At 37.1% G+C, this 25,624-nt stretch overlaps 2 protein-coding genes across 2 annotated transcripts; both read left to right on the top strand.

The window, feature by feature from the left end:
- The first annotated feature begins 11,322 nt into the window (after positions 1 to 11,322).
- mtrf1l (mitochondrial translational release factor 1-like) lies at positions 11,323 to 18,513 on the top strand. The gene is made up of 7 exons (XM_052090239.1): positions 11,323 to 11,841; positions 11,933 to 12,012; positions 14,138 to 14,321; positions 14,719 to 14,882; positions 15,637 to 15,754; positions 16,565 to 16,701; positions 18,130 to 18,513. Exons 1-7 carry the CDS (start codon positions 11,430 to 11,432, stop codon positions 18,337 to 18,339), a joined length of 1,305 nt encoding a protein of 434 aa, XP_051946199.1. The 5' UTR covers positions 11,323 to 11,429; the 3' UTR covers positions 18,340 to 18,513.
- Positions 18,514 to 20,956: 2,443 nt separating this feature from the next.
- fbxo5 (F-box protein 5) lies at positions 20,957 to 25,180 on the top strand. Its single transcript, XM_052090355.1, has 5 exons — positions 20,957 to 21,065; positions 21,814 to 22,486; positions 22,588 to 22,678; positions 23,706 to 23,882; positions 24,686 to 25,180. The coding sequence occupies exons 2-5, from the start codon at positions 21,849 to 21,851 to the stop codon at positions 24,935 to 24,937; spliced, it is 1,158 nt and encodes a 385-aa protein (XP_051946315.1). The 5' UTR covers positions 20,957 to 21,065; positions 21,814 to 21,848; the 3' UTR covers positions 24,938 to 25,180.
- Positions 25,181 to 25,624: the final 444 nt, after the last annotated feature.

The following is a 25,624-nucleotide window of genomic DNA, read 5'->3' as shown; positions in this document are numbered from 1 at the left end:
TAATATTTGTTGCAAAACCATTAACCTCAAAATTCACAATGATTTTACTACAGTAAGCATATTTTTACCATGATGTTCATAGTAAAATCATAGTAATAATACAGATGTACTGTAGTAACAGCATGGTTAATATGTAGTAGATGAAAACATGCCCTTATGAAAATGAATCACTATAGTAACCCTGCAGTTACCATGCTTGTGGTGATAACAACCATGACTTTAAAACCACAAATTTACCATATTTACTATAGTAAAACTTACCATGTTTTTGGCAGAATGAGTATGATTTTTCTTACCATAGTTTACCTGTATTAAACCTGTATTAAACCTGTATTATACCTGTATTATACCTGTATTATTACTATGGGTTTACCTCTAATATCATTGTCAAAATATGCTTACTGTAGGAAAACAGTGGTTGATTTTCATAAGGGATGGATACAGCTATTGTGAGTGAATGAAAATGTTTTTTGTTAAATAATCAAGATATGTTCAATGAAAACAAATCTTATTGTCTTACACAAGTTTGCTTCTTGAGTACATTTCTATTGTTTTAAGGATGTTTGGATATTTTCTTTTTTCCTGGAAAACAAGTCAATTATGATTGGTGGTATACCGGTGCAAAAAAAAACACCACCACAGGTTGTGCTAGGGTGTTGTGGGTTGCTAAGCAGGGCATTGTTATGTGGTTGCTAAGGTGTTCAGAGTGATTGTCTAGCTCCGCAGTACTTAAGTGATCTTCTAACACGCTATATTCCAACACGTTCATTAAGATCGCAAAATTCTGGCCTATTAATAGTTCCTAGAATATCAAAATCCACAAAAGGAGGAAGATCCTTTTCATATTTGGCTCCTAAACTATGGAATAGTCTCCCAAACACTGTTCGAGATGCAGACACACTCTCTCAGTTTAAGTCTAGACTAAAGACTCATCTATTTAGCCAGGCATACACCTAATTTATCCCACACTTAGGCTGCTTTAGTTGAGTCTGCCGGAACTAGAAACATTGAGCATGATCTCAAACTCTGCAATAAATTGAATGGCATCTACGCTTACATCTTTTTATTTGTTTCCCTGTCTCAACCTCGGGACTCCTATCCTGAGGTCACCAGAACCGGCTGGATCCAGCACCATTCCTGCTTCATGTTGGACTCCACTGCTACATGTCGCTGAATGATGATGACTAAATGCGGTCGATTGATGGACTACGATCGTGAAATGGAATGCATAGACTAACTATTGCCCACAAAAGCCTTCGTCAGCCAATTAACAAGGACAATTGCATCTGTGAACCTCTACAATTAATCTAGATGGACTTCAAAGACTTTGGTCATTAATCTTACAGTTCAAACACAATCGATTTTTACTCACTGACACCTTAACACTTAGTTTAATGATTTTAAAACATGATTTTACCTATACATAAGTAATATTGTCATTATATTCATGATGTTAGCCAGAGGGAACTGGCCCCCACAGTGAGTCTGGTTTCTCCCAAGGTTATTTTTCTCCATTAATCTACATCTTATGGAGTTTTGTGTTCCTTGCCACAGTCGCCTACGGCTTGCTCACTGGGGTTATTAACTCTTTCCCCGCCAGCGTTTTAAAAAAAAAAAAAGTTGCCAGCCACCGCCAGGGTTTTTGACGATTTTCGCAAAACTTTAATGGCCCGCAGAATATTTAATTCCATGAATATATGAAGATGCTATATATCAAAATAAAGATCTGAGCCTCTGCTTTTAGGCAAATAAAAAACGATTTTATTTTATCTTCATTTGTTATTTTTAATGCCATTAAGGCATTAAAGGTAGGCTTTGTCAAAAACAACATTTCGGACAAAAAGCTGAGAAAAAGGCATTTCTATCTACATTTTGAGCTACATTCTCAAAACTCCACTTACGTTTGAGACGATCGCAGTCTGTTTCTTTGATCAAAGAGTTGCGTACTCTTTCAAAACATGCGTGCGGGTCTTTCTTACCAGTATTCCACCTAAAACACGGATACCAGGAAAATTCCGTGTTTGGCGGAAGCTTTTTCATAAAACCCGGAAAATTCCGTGTTTGGAAGGGAAAGAGTTAATATAATTATCATTTAATTATTTTTAAACCATTAAAATCAAATTTTGTCTAAATTACACAATGATGATTAATCGACTTTATGGACGTTGCAGTTTTTGTCGTCTGTTAATGCTGATGTTCTGTGAAGCTGCTTTGAAACGATGTGTGTTGTGAAAGGCGCTATACAAATAAAATTGAATTGAATTGAATTGAATTGAATTGTGTTCCTTTATCAGCAAATACAAAAGAACAAGCCACCCAATACAACAGTTTCTTGCAGGGCTGTAGCTTGTGGGATGAAAAGTGGTAACGATTCTAGGGGCCCACAGGTCAAGGGGCCCCACAACAAATTCTAAACAGTATTTTTTAATAGGAAATGGGCCAAGAGCAACATAGAGTCAGGGGCCCAAGAAAACCCTGCTACGGCCCTGATTTCTTGCATGATCGCAGCCTCATCACTGAACTATCCACTAGCAAACCCTCTTTACAAAGCTGAGCATGCACTTTCATTCCTTTATTTATATTAACCAAATTTTTCACAGGGCTCATTTATATCCATCAAAACATATCTGTGCTTGTTATTCTAAGAACAACTAATGAAAATGCATTGCATTGCCATCAGTCAAATATTTGCATGGTTTAACCTTGTTTAACCTTGTTTTTGCATCGATGGAAAGACACATTTCTTCAAGTGATTAATTCCTCAGATCTCTCTTTTACTTAACAATCCAGGCCATGAGGTCTTCTGGCTCATTCCCAAGGAGGACATGACATGTGTGGTCTTCTCAACACTCTTTAGTGTGGGAACTGGGTGGAGTGGTATAACCATGAGGTCAGAGGAGGTTAAAAATGCATTTCTAGCTTTTTCAGCCATTGTCAATTGATGGCCTGGGTCAGTCCTTCTAAGGTGGGATGGTCACCACCACAACATGTGTTACACATCTTAACCTCTGATTTAGGAGTATTGGCTGGATTTACTGTTTGGGTTGGCCTCCAAAAATATGGATGGATGAATTTGAAGGTGAAGTGAACTTATTTCTGGAATCGCAAGAAGAATGCGCATCTTTTATTATTTGGGCAAACAGATAGTCTCGCCTCACATTGTTTGAGGCAGTTAGTCACATTAAGGAATACTGGTTTTGGCACAGACAATTAGGATACCTATCATTTACATTTACATTTATGCATTTGGCAGACGCTTTTATCCAAAGCGACTTACAGTGCCCTTATTACAGGGACAATCCCCCCGGAGCAACCTGGAGTTAAGTGCCTTGCTCAAGGACACAATGGTGGTGGCTGTGGGGCTAGAACCAGTGACCTTCTGATTACCAGATTACCAGTTATGTGCTTAGACCACTACACCACTATCACATGCCAGAAGGGCACCAGAGTTTCTGAGGTCACTTTATCTGACACTAGCAACTCTTCCATGCTAAGTTCAGCTAATTCGTATTTGGTTACTTTGCATTTGAATTCACTGAGTCGAACGGAGCTTCTCAGTTAGGCCTTTAAGAGAACATTAATGCAACTTTAGAGGAATCTGGCTGATAGTTTTGAGTCTTTCTCGTGGGATTGTCTGTGGAGGTCTGACCTGAAACAGCATGTGGTCTGTGTACAAATGTGTTTCCATCCAGCTCTCTACAGTGTTGTTGTTTTGCCAGTTTATATATTCTAAAGCTGTTCTTATTGTGTATCTTTTCTTCATTTTTTAAGAATTATTTATTTTTAAAAGCAATAAAAAGCATAATTGTAAGTAGCATTTAATTTTAAATGTATATTATTTTTATTTATTATGTTTAGTATTAATATTATTGTTTATATGTGATATATATTATAAAAAATATTGGAAACATTTTTTTTTAAATGTAAAATAATAATAATTATAATTTTATAGTATTCATATTATAATAATAGTAATAATATAATATTGTTTATAATATTAAATATTGTAAGTCATGTTTTTACATTTTAAAATAATAACCATAAATATTTGTATTATTAATATTGTGATATTGTTAAATATTATTATGTATAATATAAACTATTATAAATAAGATTTTAAAAATATATATATATATATATTACAGTCATTATTAATTTTTTTTATATATTTAATAATAATATGTTAATATTTAAAATAATAAGAAGACATCATTATTTATAATAATAATTAATATTAATAATGATATATTATTGTTTATTTATTTATATATAAAACAGTATAGGTATTGTCATTATAATCAACTTTTACAGTTTCTAAAAGAAAACTTTTCCTGCATTTATAAATAACTTAGCATGCTAATGTTGACAATTACAAGGAAAATATATTAATATGCACGTAATGACATCTTATGACAACAATGTAGCATAATATGCTTTGAAATGTTTATCGTTGCATATTCTTAATAAAATACAAGTTTATATTTAAAAATGTTTTTTTAAAAAAGTGTGTGTGCACCTCGGGCTTTGACCACAGTGATGTCTGTTGGGGGGTTGGGATTGGGGAGTTAATGGGGGATAATTCGTGATTCTGTGCACATATATATATGTGTGTGTTTTGTTTTGTGTTATATTTAAGAATCAATAAAAAAATAAAAATGTTAATCACAAAAAATTATAAAAAATACAAGGTAGTATACACTGTGTGGTATGTAGTGGGCTAAAGCACATAACTGTTAAGCAGAAGGTCACTGGTTCGATCCCCACAGCCACCACCATTGTGTCCTTGAGCAAGGCACTTAACTCCAGGTTGCTCCGGGGGGATTGTCCCTGTAATAAGTGCACTGTAGCGTCTGCCAAATGCATAAATGTAATGTAAATGTACATGCTTGTATTCCAGTCCCGAACATATAGCCCACAACATATATGCCAAAAATGGTTCGGAATGGAATGCAAGTTTAATGTTATTATTCATCACACTGAATATGGAAGTAAAGCACATTTAATTGTGTCATACAGTATCCTGTGTGCTGGTTGTATACTGCACATTTTGGCAAATCAAGATATTCCGTGCATACAGAAAATTAGCAAACTGTGGACAAGATACATAGTCCTGAAATAGTATGCATAGTATGGTAGTACGCTATTGGCGTGCTGAGTGACTCCAGCCAGGTCTCCTAAGCAACCAAATTGGCTAGAGTGTCCCGGTGGCTTGGGAAGGTAGAGTCACATGGAGTAACCTCCTCGTTCTCACTCCCGGTGGGGTGCGTGGATGCTCACGCTATACTCCACAGCGTCCACGCTCAACAAGTCACATGATAAGATGCGCAGACTGACGGTCTTAGATGCAGAGGCAACTGAGATTCATCCTCGCCACCCGGATTGAGGCAAGTCACTACGCCACCACGAGGACCTAGAACGCATTGGGAATTAGGCATTCCAAATTGGGAGAAAATAAAAAAATCAGCTGGTAGGTTCTTCGCATTTTCTCAAATGTTTTGCATGTAGGAGTGGTGGTGGTGTAGTGGTCTAAACCACATAACTGGTAATCAGAAGATCGCTGGTTCGATCCCCACAGCCACCACCATTGTGTCCTTGAGTAAGACACTTAACTCCAGGTTGCTCCGGGGGGATTGTCCCTGTAATAAGTGCACTGTAAGTCACTTTGGATAAAAGCGTCTGCCAAATGCATAAAAAATGTAAATGTAAAAATGCATGTAATTGCTTGCAGCTAGTTTTCTGTGTTTTTGTTGGATGGTTGTCACAGCACTGTCCTCATTCATGGTCGATGTAATAATGGCTGTGTGCGCTCTCTTTGTATAGATTTCGCCCTGGTTATGCGCCCCATGCTTTGCACCGTTCTACCCACCATGCCATCAACTGACACATATATGGTTTCTAAAAGAGACAAATAAACATTACAAATGGGGCCAGTCGATAAACATCAAATGACACACTGTTTAAAAGTATAGCAACAAGATGTCAACTTTAAGTGCTAACAAGATTGTAAGGAGACCTTCACCTAAGCTAATGACATTCAACTCATCTAAAAATCAGAGCTCTGGCCCTAAATATTTTCCACACAAATGCATACTTGTAGTACCTGATCGGCTTGAAGTTTGGCTTGTGACTTTGTGGTTAAAAGTAACGTACTGTATATTCACCCCAAATAAGAGCATTTGATCATTGAAGCATGTCGCATGACCCATATAGTTCAATACCCTCTTTTCATAACCTCTTTCCCCTGTCCTGTGAGACACAGTGCCAAAGAATGCCAAATCTCATGTAAGTACAGCCAATAACAGCCTCAAGCAGGATTTATTTAGGAGTTACAATACCTATTGGGTATAATATTTGGATATCAGCAAAGACTTATTTAATGAATGGAAAGATAAAACAGTTTTTGCTGAGAGGAATAAACATTACATCACCCACATTGCTGTACTAACTTTTACTGAACAGTTCTGAAACTTGTGTTGTATTTTTGTTGCAACAGCTCTCATTTATGTCATTTTGGATAAACGTTGACATGATATGTAACAAAGGCAATAAAAGCTGTTGTTGTTAACTTGCATTTGTGAAGGAGTGAGTTTACAGAGACTAAAGAACATTATTGATGCCCTGCAATGACTGTGATGCAACATCAACAAACACTAATAAATCCTTCAACTGAACACAATTGTGCAAGTAACCACCCTTGAGAAATCTGGAACGTGTTCTGTGAGGTTCTCTCTCAATTTTGTAAACACAGGAAAAATGTCCCTCTGAAGAAGATGAACACATGCTCATGTGTTTTTATAAAACCTCGGAAAGCATGCACGACTCAAACAATCATTCAAAAAAGTGAAAAGTAGGCTACATTTGTGGTTCATATGCATGCTACCTAAAAATTATACGATCAAGAAAACAAAATAATGCATTTTTCTTTCATTGCACATAAGTATGCACTCGGCCTCACACATATAAACACGACACTGTGCACTGAACTGCCATTTAATCATCGCTGTGTATGTTGAAAACAGAAAAAGGACCCTTCTTTATATGTCTTTATATGCTGTACCACTTTACCAGTATCACCCTTTTCCACTTTTTCTGTGGAACAGAGGAAAACTGATTCTATGGAAAATATCTACATATTATTTGGAATCACTTTTGACATTTTCTGATACACTTTTCTGACATAAATATATAAAAAATTCTATTAAATGAATAGCATATTATATTAAAACCATAATTATATTGAAAAATCAAATGTATTATTTATAGCATAAACTGTTATATTTTTTCTTTTTGATTTTTCTGTGCGTGCGTGTGTGTGTATGGGTGCGTTCCATGTGTGTGTGTGTGCGTGTGTATGGGTGCGTTCCATGTGTGTGTGTGTGTGTGTGTGTGTGCGTGTGTGTATGGGTGCGTTCCATGTGTGTGTGTGTGTATGTGTGTGCATGCGTGTGTGTGTGTGTGTGCGCGCGTGTATGTGTGTGCGTGCGTTCCATGTGTATGGGTGCGTTCCATGTGTGTGTGTGTGTCTTGTGTGTGTGCGTGCGTGTATGTATGTGCGTGCGTGCGTTCCATGTGTTTGCGTGCGTGCGTGCGTGTGTGTGTGTGTATTTATCAGTTTGTGGGGACCAAATGTACCCTTAAGGATATTAAAACTCGAAATTCTTGACCTTGTGGGGACATTATGTGTCTCCATGAGGAAAACAGCTTATAAATCATACTAAATTATGTTTTTTGAAAATGTAAAAATGCAGAACGTTTCTGTGAGGGTTAGGATTAGGGGTAGGGTTAGGTTTAGGGGATAGAATATAAAGTTTGTACAGTATAAAAACCATTATGTCTATGGAAAGTCCCCATAAAACATGGAAACACAACATGTGTGTGTGTGTGTGTGTGTGTGTGTGTGTGTGTGTGTGTGTGTGTGTGTGTGTGTGTGTGTGTGTGTGTGTGTGAGAGAGCGAGAGAGAGAGAGAGACAGAGATGTATTGCCACCTGTTGTATTCAGATGGTACTGTCGGTGGAGTGCGTGAGTTGAGTCAGGCTCGGATTAAGAATTCAGAGGCCCCTGGGCACAATGTCTTGTAGGGCCCCCCACCCCACTCACACAATCAAGCTTTTGAATTTTTGGATACTATTTGCTGGTAACACCTATAGCGAGCAACTAGCTGGCATATGCAAGCACATAGTGCCTCACCTTTACCAATCCAGTTATATGAATCAAATTCTTCCATAATTAACACACAAACACGTACACACACCCATTAATGTAGCTTTCCTGTCTGTCGCTCTTTGTCTCTCTCCCCCTCTCCTCTTCCTGTGATGAAAAGGATGCAAACAGTATAGGTCATCTTAACTCAACTTTTTTACTCTTCTTTATACTAAAACAATTCTGCACTTATGTATTTAGCACTTTATTATTCATGGCCCCTAATGGCACTTTGTTTGATGATTGAATGATAGTGAAATGGTAGTAGACACATTACAAGATGCTGTAAGTATTATGGTATAATATTGGTTGCTTACAATACAAATTACAATTGCTGGTGTATGACCTGTCCAACTATTGACAAATGTACTACATGTAAGTCGCTTTGGATAAAAGCATCTGCCAAATGCCCTAAATGTAAATGCAAATCAAATGTAAAATAAAGCAGCTTGTTTTTGTTTTTTTTGATAATACTATATTTCATGTAAGTTGTTCTCTCTCTCTCTCTCACACACACACACACACACACACACACACACACACACACACACACAATACCTCCTCCTCTCCTCAGGGTCTGTCTGTCTGTCTCATGCTCTCCTCCTCTCCTCAGGGGCTGTCTGTCTATCTGTCTGTCTATCTTAATAATACTAATTTAATAGATCAGATTCACGCACAATTATCCGTGAACTTGATAAATGTTGCAGATATGTTCTTCTAGGATAGCCTGTGCTGTGCCTACTATCCACAAACAAATTGCTTTCAACTTATGTGTGCAAAATTCAGAATTCAACGAATGTGCAGCAATTTCTACAAATAGAGACATTTTTGTGAATAAAATGTTGTATTTTGTATTAGTGATCATAATTTGCGCATGCAACAAAGAGGATGTAGCAGGTGACGCATGCATTTATTGACGTCTTTTCTGAGTCGATCTCATTTGAGTGTATTCGGCAATGCTTATAGTAATTAAACACGTTGAGTTGATATTCTGGGCTCATCCGAGTTTTTTTTTACATAGTATTATTAGTATGATTTTTACTGTCTGTTAATAACACCGTCTCTTTATGTTAAGGTTTGTATTAATTTCGATATGCCAGAGGGCAGAATAAGACAGGGAATTAAAAATGCATAGTTATGTTGACCTACTGTTTTCATAACACTGGATATTCTGCTAATTCATACTTTCTAAAACGTTGCATAATGGCAATTAACTTATTTAGCAATTACACTAGTGCTAGTTTTGTTGCCAGTGTTGCTCAAATGCACGCGTACGTGTCACCACCAGCAGTAAGTACCTGCATGTGTTGGGAAAAGGGAGAAGAGCGAGTTCGGCAAAAGGCGGATTCGAACTCTGGCCGAACGCGTCAAAAGCCATCATGCACCTCACGCCTTACACTACAGTAGTTATTTTGTGTCGAGCGTCTTTTTGCTAAAAAGACAGGCACCGGGCCGGCACGTATAGTGCAAATATACGCTCCGTTTTCGGAAATGAAATTTAAAAAAAAAAAAAAATTTGCCCATAATGCCCATTGGGTAATCCGGGCCTGGTTGAGTTCATTTGCTTGATTTTACACTGGCATTTATTCCAATAAATTCGTTTTTATTCATATATTATTAAGAATGTATTTATAGCTAATTAAATGTTATTTTAGACAAAGTAGAATACTTAATTTGTAATAATAATAATAATAAAAAAACAATAACAATAAAATACAGTATATGCTGTATTATATATTAAAGTATAATAATTTATAATATATTTAAGTATATATATTTATAAAAGTTGATTACAATTTGGATTAAACTGATTAAGTTTGTCATTAAAACATTAAAAGAAAATAACTTGACATAAATTATGTTTATGTGAAATATTAATGTATTAAATTAGTTTTGTTTATTTAATGCTGAACTGTAATTATTGAATGGATCTGGATTAGGTGCAATAAAACCATGGACAGCAACTAAATAAATAAAATTGGCATGTATTGCCAACTGGTGTCAGGTGGTACTGTGGATTATTTGAGTTGAATTGATTTCACACTAGAATTTATTCCAGTCAATTATTAATAATTTATTTAGCGTAAATTAAATGTTATTTTAGAAATGTAAAATATTATTTTTTTTATAATAATAATAATAATAATATAGGTGCATATTACAATATTTTAAATTAAGTATATATAATTATAAAAGTTGATTAAAATTCTGATTAAACGAAATAACACATTGAAACCATTTTCAGTTTTTATTGATTGCTTAAACACTAATCTCACCAATGTGTAAGACAATGTTGTGTGTGTGTGTGTGTGTGTGTGTGTGTGTGTGTGTGTGTGTGTGTGTGTGTGTGTGTGTGTGTGTTTAAGGCTTGTGTGCCATGTCTGAGGGCAAAGTTTGGTTTTTCAGCAATATTGAATGGTTTTGAGTGCTTCATTTTGACCTGAAAATAGGACGTTTGGGGAATTGGGTGAGAAGTTATTGATTTGTGTTTAGAGTTTCGAGAAAAGGAGGCATAATTTCAAGAAATGTGTTTAAGCAATTGAGAAAAATATAACATTACATCAAATAAACCATTTTTAAAATGTGTTTTTATTTATTTTATTATTAAATGTTTACATTATATGAAAAATATTCTGATTTGATCTTGAACATGACTGTAATATGTGTAAATATTAGCCTACAAACTGTTGTTTTATTTATCTAATTACGTGTATACATGTTTATACCACATTGTGGGGACCAAATGTCCCCACAAGGCTGATAACCTGAGATCACCTACCTTGTGAGGCCCAGCTAGCGGTCCCCAGGAGGAAAATGGCTTAGTAAACATACTAAAAGTTTAAAAAAAAAAAAAAAAAGCAAAACATTTTCTGGAACATTCTTGCAGAGCCAATGATAATGATAGCTCATGTGTGTGCGTGCGCGTGCGCGGGTGTGTGAGTGTGCGCGTGTGTGCTTTGCCACAGTAAATCTTTTTACAATAAATAAAAAAAACATAAAAGATGTTGCATATTTTCAGCACGGTATTTTAGGGCTCCTTGGGTTGTAATGTCATTGACGCGAATGGGTGACTTTTCTTTTGAAATATATTTCACCCGGAAATGGAACAGTGTACGGTTTCCGCAGATGAAGATGAAGATTGTGGTTATTGTTTTCACCCCTAGAGTTGTTCTGATAGGAAACCTTTTCACCTTTAAGTGGCCACTTGAATTACTTGACTCGAGTTCAGATGGCTGTCGTTTGCTTTTGTAAGTCTATCAGGACGATCACAACACATGCAAGTGTCAGCACTGGATCAGTATGCAGACAGATCTTTAAGAGTCCAGCCATTCTCAGGACTGTTAACAGCTCATTGCAACAGCTTGAAAGTGCAAATCAAAGAGTCTTTCATACATCCCAGTCTGTGATGGTCACAAAGATTCTGTCTGTGGAAGAGATATTCAACAAGAAATCTTTAATTGACTATTTAAAGGAGAAGGAAATTGAATATAACACATGTTTACAAGCCATCAATACTGATAAGAAACATGTGGATGACATAAAGAGGACTGACCTGTCTATACTAGGACATTTATTCCAAAAAATAAAAGAGTTAGAAGGAAAACAGAAAGAGTTGGAGGACACACAAGAGTTGTTGAAAGGTAATAAACTGAAATTGCTTACTGAAAAGACTACATTTATTTATTTTACTGTATAGAGCTGCAATTCATTTGCATGTATCTCTCTTTTCAGATGATGATCCAGACTTGCGTGAACTGGCTGAGACAGAGAGGGAAGCCTGTCAGGCAGCCATTCATGATCTGAAACAAAAGGTGGGGTGTCAATGGCTTTATTAACATTGAAATGTCCTTTATTGACTAAATGACCTGATGCTCATGCATACAGACAGACATGGCACAAAGATCATTTAAAGAGGATAAAATATAAAGACTTTTTCGTTGCAATGTCAGGAATACAGAAAATTACAAGGAGAAGACAATTAATGTCTAATAATAATGAGAAGAGTTACGTTGATTAAATTAAAAAAGAAAAGAAAGGACATAAAGCAAAAAACAAACCAAAATAAAAGTTAAAAAGTGGTGGCCAATATTAAGTACATTTATGCATAAAGATTTTAAACTTGGGTATAGCTGATAAGAACGTACACTTATTAATAATATATATTTTCCTATAGTATTATTACATTAGCTCTATTTTCTATGTTATGATTACAGTGAGAATAGTAGCATATTACGTCACTTAATGTAAAGCAAACTCGTGTCTAGTTTTAAGGCAAAAAACAAAAGTGAATCTCATGAAAGCATGTTTCGGTCACATATAAATCCGAAAGAAACAAATTACTAAATTATATTTTGCATGAAGAAAATAGAAAACAGGTGGATCATTTTTTACATTGTGGAATTATTTTAATGATAGTTACATTTCTTCCCAAATTCCTGTTTGACCCATTTTCCCTAATGATTATTCTCATTACTGTTATATAGTAGTTATTTTCATATATTATCATATTTATTATGATTTATTATGATGGGGGGGGGGGAGGGTTCTTGACGGGTTTAGCATCAGCTTTTTTTTAACCTATTTAAAGACATAGTTCACCCAAAAATCCTCTCATCATTTACTCACCCTCATGCCATCCCAGATGTGTATGATTTTCTTTCTTCTGATGAACACAAATGAAGATTTTTACAAGAAGTGGAGTGGTGGTGGTGGTGTAGTGGTCCAAGCACATAACTGGTAATCTGGTTATCAGAAGGTTGCTGGTTCGAGCCCCACAGTCACCACCATTGTGTCCTTGAGCAAGGACTCCAGGACTCCACTTAACTCCAGGTTGCTCTGGGGATTGTCCCTGTAATAAGTGCTCTGTAAGTCGCTTTGGATAAAAGCATCTGCCAAATGCATAAATGTAAATGCATAAATGTAAGAATATCTCAGCTCTGTTGGTCCTCACAATGCAAGTGAATAGTGACCAGAACTCAGAAGGTCCAAAAAGGACTTAAAGTCAGCATAATAGTAATCTGTAAGACTCCAGTGTTTAAATCCATGTCTTACGAAGTGATATGATAGGTGTACGTGAAAAAGAGATCAATATTTAAGTCCCTTTTTACTGTAAATCTACACTTTCACTTTCAACCACCTACAGGTTGGCCTGTTCAAAGGTGGAGATTTATAGTATAAAAGGACTTAAATATTGATCTGTTTCTCACCCTCATCTATCATATCACTTCAGAAGACTTGGATGTAGCCACTGGTGTAGTGTGGATTACTTTTATGCTGCCTTAAAGTGCTTTTAACACCTGAGTCACTATTCACTTGCATTATGATGACCAACTGAGCTGAGATATTCCTATCTTGGTTTGTGTTGAGGGTGAGTAAATGATGAGAGAATTTTCATTTTTGGGGTAACTGTCCCTTTAAGGGTGACTCTTACACTCACTCTTATGTAGATATTAAGTCTGAAGCTGTGTTCCAAATGTTGCACTATATACACTATGCACTCAACCATGTAGTGTGTGAATTTTAAGAGTAGTATCAGCCCAAATGAAACACTTCACGTTTTCTTTACTACAGGAAAGCATTTGATGTTTACTAGCTGATGGAAGTGACATTTCAAACGCATGCAATGTGTTGCCACTAGCTTTAGCATATTAGCCACCCTCAGTTCAACACTTGTATCTCAAATAACGTACATACAGTATTCACACAGCATGTGGTGATAGTAAAGCATCCAGCTCACACTTGTAAAGTGCTGTCTCCACTGAAGTTTCACTAGTTGCTACATTCTCCGTTATTTTCATTTGTTTTGTCATACCAGCTATGCAGCCAAATAATCTCTAATCTCCGCCCCTTCCGCTACATACGGCAAGCCGCGAGCGCTGAGTGCATGAAGGGTCCAACATTCTAATCAAATGTTTTTTCATATGTTCAATGTTTCAGATTTTATCTCTTCTGATCCCAGAGGAGGAATCAGACATGAGTGACCTGGTCCTAGAGGTGACTGCAGGGGTCGGAGGTCAAGAGGCTATGCTCTTTTCCGCAGAAATCTTTGACATGTATCAAAAGTTCGCTGCTTTCCACGGCTGGGGCTTTGAAATCTTGGAGGTCATGTCTAGTGAACTAGGTTGATATATATTTATCTACTACCTAATTTGCACACATCAGTATTTCATATTCTGAATTATAACATTATTCTGGGTATTTATTCTCATTATTCCCAGAATATTACATTACCCCTTTACCCGTAAAATTACATCAACTTATTATTCATGTGCATACTGTATATATCTAGGTTCAGAATAGACTATTAAGAACTATATCAGATGTTATCAAAAATAAACAGAGGAATTAATTACAGGGGCACGTGTTTCCCTCACATTTTAAATGTATGGGGCAAAACTGTCACTTTTAGTGGCGTTTTTGCCCCGAGCCCTAGTTAATATCTGACCCTGATAGATATTTATTTCGCACAATTAAATTTTGTCTTATATGTAGTGTTGTATTTGTTTTGTTTTCTTAAGGGGGTGTCAGGCATGCAATGGCCAGCATCAATGGTCCACTGAGCTATAAAAAGTTAAAGTTTGAAGCTGGCGTCCATCGCGTCCAGAGGGTCCCGAAAACAGAAAAGCAAGGTCGCATGCACACCAGCACGATGACGGTGGCGATACTTCCACAGCCCACTGAGGTACACATAAAATTTAAGACAAATGAATGGATAAATTAACAGTTTATATGTACGGTATATTTGATTCCCTGCGTTAATCAGATTAAATTCCCTAGTTGAAGGCGGTACAGATGGTACCTCCATGAGTTGTGCGGGAGTGGGCGTTCAGAGAAGAGCATAAAAATCTGATTTGGATATCTATATTTATATTATTAATTTATGAATGCAAAAAAATATATATATATTTTACAATTCATTTATTTTTGGTAAAAATAAACAGAAAATCCAATGTAAAAATGTGCACACAACACGTGCTTCAAATTATCCATTATTTAGAGCAGGCTGTAGTCAACGGCGCTTTACAAGAACGGCAGAGCAAGACATGGACACTATGTGTCTTCAAAGGAAGTGGGACTGGAAAATGGTCAATTTAAGTGTTACGAAACCAACCTCAGGCAAGTCACATGGGCATCATGCCATGCGTCATCTAATGATAGCAATAACAGAAAAATACAACTTTATTTGTCTACACTTGTTGTCTATTTGTATGGCTTTTGCCCTACAGTATGTGGAAAACAAATGCAGGGTTGTGGGAACGGGAGTGGTTGGGAAGAAAATCACTGGGTGAACATGGAGTAAACTTCAGCGGGAGCATTCGGTGCGGGGTTGAAACTTGCGGGAGAGGGATGGAAAAACACACAGCCTACACAATGCTGTGCTGGTATATGTTATTTTAATGTGTTGAATTTGTATCTCTGTTACCTGTAATTCATAGATCTCATTCACTATTAACCCCAAAGATCTGCGGATAGAGACGAAAAGAGCGAGTGGTGCAGGTGGACAACATGTCAACACTACTGACAGTGCAGTGAGGATCGTTCATCTACCTACAGGTCTACAAAATATTACAGTGCACGTAGTAGTTATTATATGAAAATCTATCCCATCCATTCATCTGTCTATCACTTTATCACTCTATCACTCTGTCTGTCTGTCTATCTGTCTGTATCTATCTGTCTGTCTATCTGTCTGTATCTATCTGTCTGTCTATCTATCTATCTGTCTGTCTATCTATCTAATCTATCTGTCTGTCTAGCTGTCTGTCTGTCTATCTATCTAATCTATCTGTCTATCTATCTGTCTGTCTGTCTGTCTGTCTGTCTATCTAATCTATCTGTCTATCTGTCTGTCTGTCTATCTATCTAATCTATCTGTCTGTCTGTCTGTCTGTCTAATCTATCTGTCTATCTATCTGTCTGTCTGTCTATCTATCTGTCTATCTTGTCTGTCTGTCTGTCTATCTATCTATCTGTCTGTCTATCTATCTGTCTGTCTGTCTGTCTGTCTATCTAATCTATCTGTCTGTCTGTCTGTCTATCTATCTGTCTGTCTATCTATATATCTGTCTGTCTATCTATATATCTGTCTGTCTGTCTATCTTATCTGTCTATCTATCTGTCTATCTATCTATCTATCTGTCTGTCTGTCTATCTGTCTATCTGTCTGTCTATCTATCTAATCTATCTGTCTGTCTGTCTGTCTATCTATCTGTCTATCTTGTCTGTCTATCTGTCTGTCTGTCTGTCTATCTATCTGTCTGTCTGTCTGTCTTTTATGGACTATTTTACTTATTGCTTGTGTTTTTGCCTCTGGCATGCATGGCATTGGGAGTGAAAGCGATTAATCCCTTTTTGGATTTTCAGGCATAGTGTCTGAATGCCAGCAGGAGCGTTCCCAGATAAAAAACAAAGAGAAAGCCATGACGTTACTTCGAGCCAAACTCTACAGCGCCAGGCTGGAGGAGGAAACCAGTAAGAGATACCAGGCTCGAAAACTCCAGGTACATGCCTTTACGAATCAGCAAATCATTTTCTATTAACTCTGATTCATAAACCAACAGTTTCAGTCTTTTGCAGAATTGTCTATGTTGATGTATACAAATCATATACAGTATGTAAAGGATAATGTAAAGTCAGATGGTTGTTATCGCACACTAAATCCCAACAGGGTGATATGGTCTTGTATCACACTGAAGGGCTTTTGTAAAGGAGTTCAATGGGAAGGAGGAGGCGAGAACCAGCTTGGCAATATAAATCATATTTTAATGAATAACTTAAACCAAAAGACAAACACATGTCCATAAACTATCTCTGTCTCGTCGCACCGCCGTCTGTCATCAGCCTTTATCCCTCTCGGAGGCTTAATTAGCCTGATAAGGGACCAGGTGTGTATAATCACAACCTGGCCCCGCCCTCCGCCCTGCCACAGGTTTATTTTGCGATAACAACTGGCTGACTGCACATTATCTTACTTATTCCATGATGTAACAGGGTTAAAATGGGAAAGGAGGAGGCGGGAACAGGCTGAACAGTCAAAGTCATATTTAATCTAAAAATAAAACATTAAGACACAAAACACAAACGCACACACGGCAGCTGCGTGTGGCTCTCTCGCTCTCCCGAACATGCCTTTATCCCTCTCCTCGACTGATTAGCCTGATTGGCCCGCCCTCCTCCTCTTCACACACGGCTACTAACCAAATAAATAAATACATGGACATAACATATTGATCTGTCTTGAAATTATGTAATTTGAGAAGAAAGGAATCGCTGAACAGCTGAAATCAACCTCTGGTTTACATCGGTTTATTTAGTAAATAATCACCACCTGACTGCTCATTATCCAGCTTATTACCAGACTACTTGCCAAATAAATAAATGGACATAAAACATTATTTTATTAGCATACTTGTACAGATCACACAGTGATGCAAGAAGCAGGAGACACGGCTCGCAGAACCCGGATGAGCTGTCTGATACATCTTAATCCGCAGATGTGCGGTTGTTACAGCGCAATATCTGACCACTGGATGGCGCCATTGACCAATCAGAATCCAGTTTTCTAGAGAGCCGTGTAATAAGTAATTGATAATGGACAGCCAGCCAGTCAATATCAAAAAAAGTGTTTATTTTGTGATAAAGGTGTTTATTTTGGCTGACGTTATATTCTCCTGCTTATTACATAGGTAGTTGCCAAATTAAGTAAATAGCCAGAAAATGTTGATTTAAGTTTAAATTGTTTTATGATGTAAGAAGATAGAGTGATTTGAGAAGCATGAAAGTCGGTTGCGTGGTCAGTTAAACTGTTTACTAGCGGTAGTACCAAAATATTTGACCGTCAAATCAGAATCTAGTATTAAAAGATTATAATTTGTTGATGTGGAAGTAAAGGACTGTTATAAATTGCAATTTCACGTTTGGGGTTACAGATTGGCACCAAAGGCCGATCAGAGAAGATCAGGACGTATAATTTTTCCCAGGACCGAATCACCGATCACAGGATTGGAAAAACCATTCATGATGTTCATGGATTTTTACAAGGAGAAGAACTGCTGGAGGAGATGGTTGTGTTTTTGCAGCAGTTTTCCGAACAAGAATCCCTCATGGATATTCTCAAAGACAATGATCACTGTCAGTAGTAATTTGTAGCAATAAAGAAATGTGTACCATTTTTGCTTTGTCTGTGTTGGATATAATTGTAATACCAGCCATCAGTTTCTAGAGGAAGGCCACTGAATATGTGTGGTTTCACAAACATACTTTGCTTTCTCTAGAACTTTCCATCACAGTGTGAAATGTTTTGGTAGGGTGCCTGGTTTTTTAAACAGTCCAGAGGATTTTAAAAAACTTCATTGTGGAGTATATTTTAGTTTATTAACGATTAATTATAGTGTATACTATTTAAAATAAAAAGAATGCATTTTATAAAGCTGTATAGATATATATATATATACACTCACCTAAAGGATTATTAGGAACACCTGTTCAATTTCTCATTAATGCAATTATCTAATCAACCAATCACATGGCAGTTGCTTCAATGCATTTAGGGGTGTGGTCCTGGTCAAGACAATCTCCTGAACTCCAAACTGAATGTCAGAATGGGAAAGAAAGGTGATTTAAGCAATTTTGAGCGTGGCATGGTTGTTGGTGCCAGACGGGCGGTCTGAGTATTTCACAATCTGCTCAGTTACTGGGATTTTCACACACAACCATTTCTAGGGTTTACAAAGAATGGTGTGAAAAGGGAAAAACATCCAGTATGCGGCAGTCCTGTGGGCTGAAAATGCCTTGTTGATGCTAGAGGTCAGAGGAGAATGGGCCAACTGATTCAAGCTGATAGAAGAGCAACTTTGCCTGAAATAACCACTCGTTACAACCGAGGTATGCAGCAAAGCATTTGTGAAGCCACAACACGCACAACCTTGAGGCGGATGGGCTACAACAGCAGAAGACCCCACCAGGTACCACTCATCTCCACTACAAATAGGAAAAAGAGGCTACAATTTGCAAGAGCTCACCAAAATTGGACAGTTGAAGACTGGAAAAATGTTGCCTGGTCTGATGAGTCTCGATTTCTGTTGAGACATTCAGATGGTAGAGTCAGAATTTGGTGTAAACAGAATGAGAACATGGATCCACCATGCCTTGTTACCACTGTGCAGGCTGGTGGTGGTGGTGTAATGGTGTGGGGGATGTTTTCTTGGCACACTTTAGGCCCCTTAGTGCCAATTGGGCATCGTTTAAATGCCACGGCCTACCTGAGCATTGTTTCTTACCATGTCCATCCCTTTATGGCCACCATGTACCCATCCTCTGATGGCTACTTCCAGCAGGATAATGCACCATGTCACAAAGCTCGAATCATTTCAAATTGATTTCTTGAACATGACAATGAGTTCACTGTACTAAAGTGGCCCCCACAGTCACCAGATCTCAACCCAATAGAGCATCTTTGGGATGTGGTGTAACGGGAGCTTCGTGCCCTGGATGTGCATCCCACAAATCTCCATCAACTGCAAGATGCTATCCTATCAGTATGGGCCAACATTTCTAAAGAATGCTTTCAGCACCTTGTTGAATCAATGCCATGTAGAATTAAGGCAGTTCTGAAGGCGAAAGGGGGTCAAACACAGTATTAGTATGGTGTTCCTAATAATCCTTAAGGTGAGTGTAGATGAGCCACAAGATAAGAATAGCATTCAGAGATGATATACTTCTCACTACAATTGTACAGAGCGGTTATCTGAGTTACTGTAGACATTGTCAGTCTGGCCATTCTCTGTTGACCTCTCTCATCAACAAGACATTTCCATCCACAGAACTGACGCTCACTGGATGTTTTTAGTTTTTGGCTCCATTCGGAGTAAATTCTAGAGACTGTTGTCTGTGAAAATCCCAGAAATACTCAAACCAGCCCGTCTGGCACCAACAATCATCCATGCGATTTTATAATCAGCCAATTGTGTGGCAGCAGTGCAGTGCATAAAATCATGCAGATACAGGTCAGGAGCTTCAGTTAAAGTTCACATCAACCATCAGAGTGATCTCAGTGATTTGGACCGTGGAATGATTGTTGGTGCCAGACGGGCTGGTTTGAGTATTTCTGGGATTTTCACACACAACAGTCTCTAGAATTTACTCCGAATGGTTATAACAAATGTTATATATACGGTATATACAATCTATATATATATATATATATATATATATATATAATTTATTATTTTATAAAATGCATACTATATATTATAAATCTTTATATAAAAGTTTATATAAAAATATATAATCAATTTAATTAATATATAAAATGGGGTCTAAAAATCTGATACCACATTAAGATGGAAATAATTGTTATGCTGATAATTAAATTGAATAAGAAAAATTATAAATTTAGCTCAATTTAAGAATAGAAGTATTTTCATTAGTGGTTACAGGATTTGTATTCCACTGTATAACAAAAGTACGCGGGGAAAAACAGTGCAATATCAAAATATATATATTCATTTTTATTGTATAAACTTAAAAAAGGCGCTTTTTTTCCCCACTGAGATGCGCCTCTCATTGGATGGCGCTCTTTACATGCTGGTGACGTATAGGTTTGACTGAATCATGACGTCACTGCAGTCTTAAGCGCGAGAGGCTACATATGGTTTAAAGGAATTCTACTGCGCTCTGATTGGTCGGAAGGTTTTGTCGCCAAATTTCAAATGCATTTGCGGTGGCGCTTTTTCTCTCAAGCTCAGAAACAATTGGTGATGTGTGTTTGCCGCTTAAATGTTTATGCTGCTACTGCAATAGAGACTAGAAAGCGTTTTTAAGGATATATGAAGACTGTCTAAAAGAGTGCTTTTAGATTTACGAGGTAAGAGACGACTTTGTTATTATAATTAAATCGTGAAACTAGATGTTTTTAAACTAGTAGATGTCCCTGCATGTTTAGAGCTCACTATATATAATGACTAAAATATCTCATTTCTGTAATTTTATTGAAAATGTAATTGCATATTGTACTGATGGCATTTCAGAAACAATATAACGTCTAAATTAAATTTCAAAAACGTTTAAACTCTTTTAAAGTCACGTTGAAGCTTCAATAGCAAGCATCATGGAGCCACGTCAAGACTGCATGCACTTAGGCGCGCAAAATGTAAAGTACATATAAATCACATGAATATAAATAAAAACTCCTTTATAATATTTGAAATATGTGTATTATTATGCAATAAAAAGTTTGTATTCTGACATGCATGCTCAATGTATCTTAATGCTAATATGCAATGTCTTAAGCTAGATACCAGACTAATGCATTTAAGTTGAGTATAAAAATGGGGGTGAATTGACCAGAATTATGTTGATTTTATGTTACTATGTTAGGCAATATGTGCATATTGCTGTAAGATATAACTTATCATTAGAATCAGCTATTTGTTTAACAAAGATAAAAACTGAACATGTCTACTATATTGTTTCCATGCATGTTGGTATGTTATGTAATGCATGTATTACATTTGGATAAAAGTGTAAATGGTAAAAGGATGCACAATTTGTTTAACACAGTTTGAAAAACAAAGATTAAAGGTATAACATGCCTTATTTCTAATTTCCTGCAGTTTGGCCAGTTGCTGTGTCTGGATAGGCCTCAGATATGAAGTGTCCAATTTACAGTGAAGATTGTACAGTTTTATGCCACATGGAGAATCCTGAAACAGACCTCAGTGAGGTGAAAGGTCACCCCATTTCACAGCGGAAAACAGCCAGCCCGTGCTCCCCCGCAAAGGCCAACATCTCCACCCCGCTGGAGACCAAAAACAAAGGCCCTCACAACAAAGAAAACTACAAGGGAAAGCGCCTTTCCCTGGAGGTGGCATCAGACGATGAGGTGATTCTAAGTGGTGCCAGCCTAACTGAGGACAGTGGGTATCTTTCCCTCCAAAACAGCCAGCTGGATCACAGGGATGTGGATGGCGTAGACTTGTGCGAGAGGAGTGAAGAAGAAAGTGTGTCAAGTCAATCCTCGGACGTGGAGTGTCATTCCACTTCCTGTCTCCCCGTGCTGAAGTTCCAAGAGGAGGTGTGCCGAGAACTGGCGAAAAGCTTTAAAAAAAGTAAAAGTTATGACTGGTCGGTCGTTGACAAGGTGGCTGAGAATTACGGGCTCCATAAAGTGATTGGTGGGAAGATGGGACTGGAGTTTGTGGACATCCTTGGTGGCCTGTTGAGGAAAGACATGCGGCACATTCTTGCCAGGATATTGTGCCTGTTGGAGGATTGTGACTTAGTAAGGTAAGTTCTCATTCAATTCTCCACATGATATAATCTTGTCCTTCATCTGAAATACTGATTATGTGCAATAAATTGACTGTTTGTTTGATTTTACATTGCAGCTGTAAGAAAGTGAGTCGGACGTGGCGAAGGGTCATTTGCCAAGACCAGGTGGCCCTCCGGAGGTGGCAAGAAGCAGAGAGAACCTTTAGGGTAAGATGCCACACAAAAATGAAAATTCTCTCATCATTTACTCACCCTCATGCCATCCCAGATGTGTATGACTTTCTGTCTTCTGCAGAATGCAAATTAAGATTTTTAGAAGAATTTCTCAGCTCTGTAGGTCCATATAATGCAAGTGAATGGTGATCAGACCTTTTGTAGCTCCAAAAATCACAAAAAGGAAACATGTAATCATACGACGCCAGTGGTTAATCCATGTCTTCAGAAGTGATATAAGTGTGGGTGAGAAACGGATCAATATTTAAGTCCTTTTTTTACAATAAAGTTCCAGAAGGTGGCGATATGCACGAAGACTGGGAATCGCCAAAAAGCAAAAGAAGAATGTGAAAGTGGAGATTTGTAGGGGAAAAAGGGATGTAAAGATTTGTTTCTCACCCACACTTATATCACTTCTGAAGACATGGATTAAACCACGAGAGTCGTGTGGATTACCATTATGCAGTTGTTATGTATTTTTGGAGCTTCAAAGTCACCATTCACTTGCATTATATGGACCAACAGAGCTGAAATATTCTAACAAAAATATTTGTGTTCTGCAGAAGAAAGAAATTCATACACATCTGGGATGGCATGAGGGTGAATAAATGATGAGAGAATTATAATTTTTGGTTGAACCTTTAATTCAGGATATTTTCCTCAGTTTTATTTGCCTTCTTGAGTGCGTAATTTTTAACCCCATAAAAAACATGGCGTGTGTCCTCCTATTTCTCCCTATGAATAATTAAAATATAGTTCTCTAGACTAGGAGTTTAAACTTTCCAGGCTTGAAAAAGTCATGAAAATTAATTTAATCTTAGTCTTTGTAATTTCTATAGTGAATACAACTTTTCCAGATATGTGCTTCAAAGCATTGGGCAAGACATTGCTGTTTGTAAATGCAATGCCTATAAAATGTTTTTTTAAATCCTAATCCAGTACTCTAGTAATGTTCAAAAGATGTGCAAGTGGTTACACTCTGTATGATTTTTCTAATTGTGATTCTGTATTTTGATTGCAGGACTCTGGGCGGCCCGTAGGATCATGGACGCGAGATTTCACCTCAAGTAGGGCGGTGTTCTCCTGCGTGCAGGCTGTAGCTTCTACACCCATTCACAAAGCTGTTAAGAAGCTGCAGTGCCAGACGGGTGGGGTGCAAAACACGCCTCGGTCAAGTCGCTTCCAACAGTTTCATGAGGTAAAAATGCAAATCATTATCTATGGGAAGGGAAAGGTTTCCCACCTGGGACTGAAATTAAAGGGAGCTCAGAGCAAAAATGCCAAAGAAATTAAAAATAGGGGAGGGGGCAAAAAATGCCCTCGTAGTAATAATAATTATTTTTTTATTTATTTATAAAATCTGATATAGTTCTTAATATTCTATTATAGTCCTTATAGTCTCAAATTTTGAGAATTTGTATTCATAAATGAAATATATTTAAGTATTTGAGATAGACGTGTGAGACACAGTAGGTTTTAAATGATTAAATGCCCTCATGGAGGTTACATTTTATTTATTTTTTTTAAAAGTCCCTAAAAATCAAATCTAGGGGGCAAATATTTGTGACACTGGTTCCCATGATCATTGGAACCTTTAAGTATCGGGCATTAAGACATTTTGCTAATTCTTCTAGAAGTTTTATGCGTGCAGCTTTTTAAATCTTAAAAAGAAATCGCCGTTGAGCAATTTAAATTGATCTTGTGAAGGCAAAAGCTGAAAAAGCTATAGGGTGATTCTCAAGAAACATTATTCAGTATAGTGTGTATATATATTTATATTATATATATATATATATATATATATATATATATATATATATATATAAGTTGTCAACTCTCCAGAATTGTTATCTACAGTACTCAAAAAAATGTCCATCCAATCAATTTCCATGACTTTTCCAATAGTAGTGGGAACCCTGTACAAGAAGACTTTTGAAAATGATGGTTACTGTTGTATCTGCTGTTTAAACCGATTTTAATGCTGTTCTTTTCTTCTCCTAGGCTGCCAAATCGCTTAAACAGCATGAATCACTACGAACATGCATTCTCTGCAGTTCTCCTGCGCGGTTTGATGCAGCCATGCAGCGGGCAGTGTGTACACGCCTCAGCTGCGCATTTGAGTTTTGCACACAGTGTCAATCAGCATTCCACAGCTCCGCCCCCTGTCGCAGGGCCACCCGTATGTGCTCTGCTCCCCAAAACACACTTATCCCGGGCTCTGCTCGAAGCAAAAGAAACGTGCGTCGTCTATGATGTCATCCAATGGGAAACAACGTTACAGGGAACTGCCTCTTGTTTTGAAAAGACTTTTAGAAAATGAATCTTTTATGTTTAATGTGATGTGAATTTGACCACTTTTGTGGTCGTTGCACAAATTGAGAAAATACAATCACCTTTTATTGCCCAAAAAAAAGAATTCAAAAGGGGGTTAAGCAGCCTCCTTAAATTGTATATATTTGAATGTTTTATAAGATTTTATAGATGTTTTATTAATGAAATGACCCAATTCTTGTCTGTCTTTCACTGAAAAGTTGTAAATATTTAAATGGTTCAATAAAACCTTGTATATTTTTAAACTTTGGTTCTTTATTGACTGGAAATATGATTCAGGAGGTGTTTTGAGTAGAACTGACTTTTTATTTATTTATTTTTGTCCAGTTGTGTGTCATTTGATGTCTTCTGAATGACATACTAGTTTATTGCATACTGTGTAGTATATTGCCTAGTACTTAACTAATGGCCGCTTTGAACAGTATTATGCTACGTTTTCACATTTACTTCAGTAGATGTTATTTACATTTACTAGTAATACCTGTTATCCAAAATGACATGCAAATGAGGAACAGAACAATCAATTTGTTAAGTTAATAGCTGCAGTAATGCACTGCTAAGTTCTGATAGTAGTATTTACCTACTGTATACTGGTACGGTACTACCAAT

Source organism: Xyrauchen texanus, chromosome 24 (assembly GCF_025860055.1).
Source record: "Xyrauchen texanus isolate HMW12.3.18 chromosome 24, RBS_HiC_50CHRs, whole genome shotgun sequence".
Classification (NCBI taxonomy): domain Eukaryota; kingdom Metazoa; phylum Chordata; class Actinopteri; order Cypriniformes; family Catostomidae; genus Xyrauchen; species Xyrauchen texanus.
This window is presented reverse-complemented; position numbering and strand designations above follow the sequence as displayed.

Excerpts from the sequence above, each read along its gene's own strand:
- mtrf1l (XM_052090239.1), top strand. The coding sequence starts at position 11,430 with ATGGCTGTCGTTTGCTTTTGTAAGTCTATCAGGACGATCACAACACAT. Across the intron at positions 14,883-15,636 it reads TACTTCCACAGCCCACTGAG|ATCTCATTCACTATTAACCC; the intron begins GTACACATAAAA and ends TGTAATTCATAG. Across the intron at positions 15,755-16,564 it reads GATCGTTCATCTACCTACAG|GCATAGTGTCTGAATGCCAG; the intron begins GTCTACAAAATA and ends TTGGATTTTCAG.
- fbxo5 (XM_052090355.1), top strand. The coding sequence starts at position 21,849 with ATGAAGTGTCCAATTTACAGTGAAGATTGTACAGTTTTATGCCACATG. Across the intron at positions 22,679-23,705 it reads AAGCAGAGAGAACCTTTAGG|GACTCTGGGCGGCCCGTAGG; the intron begins GTAAGATGCCAC and ends TTTTGATTGCAG. Across the intron at positions 23,883-24,685 it reads GCTTCCAACAGTTTCATGAG|GCTGCCAAATCGCTTAAACA; the intron begins GTAAAAATGCAA and ends TTCTTCTCCTAG.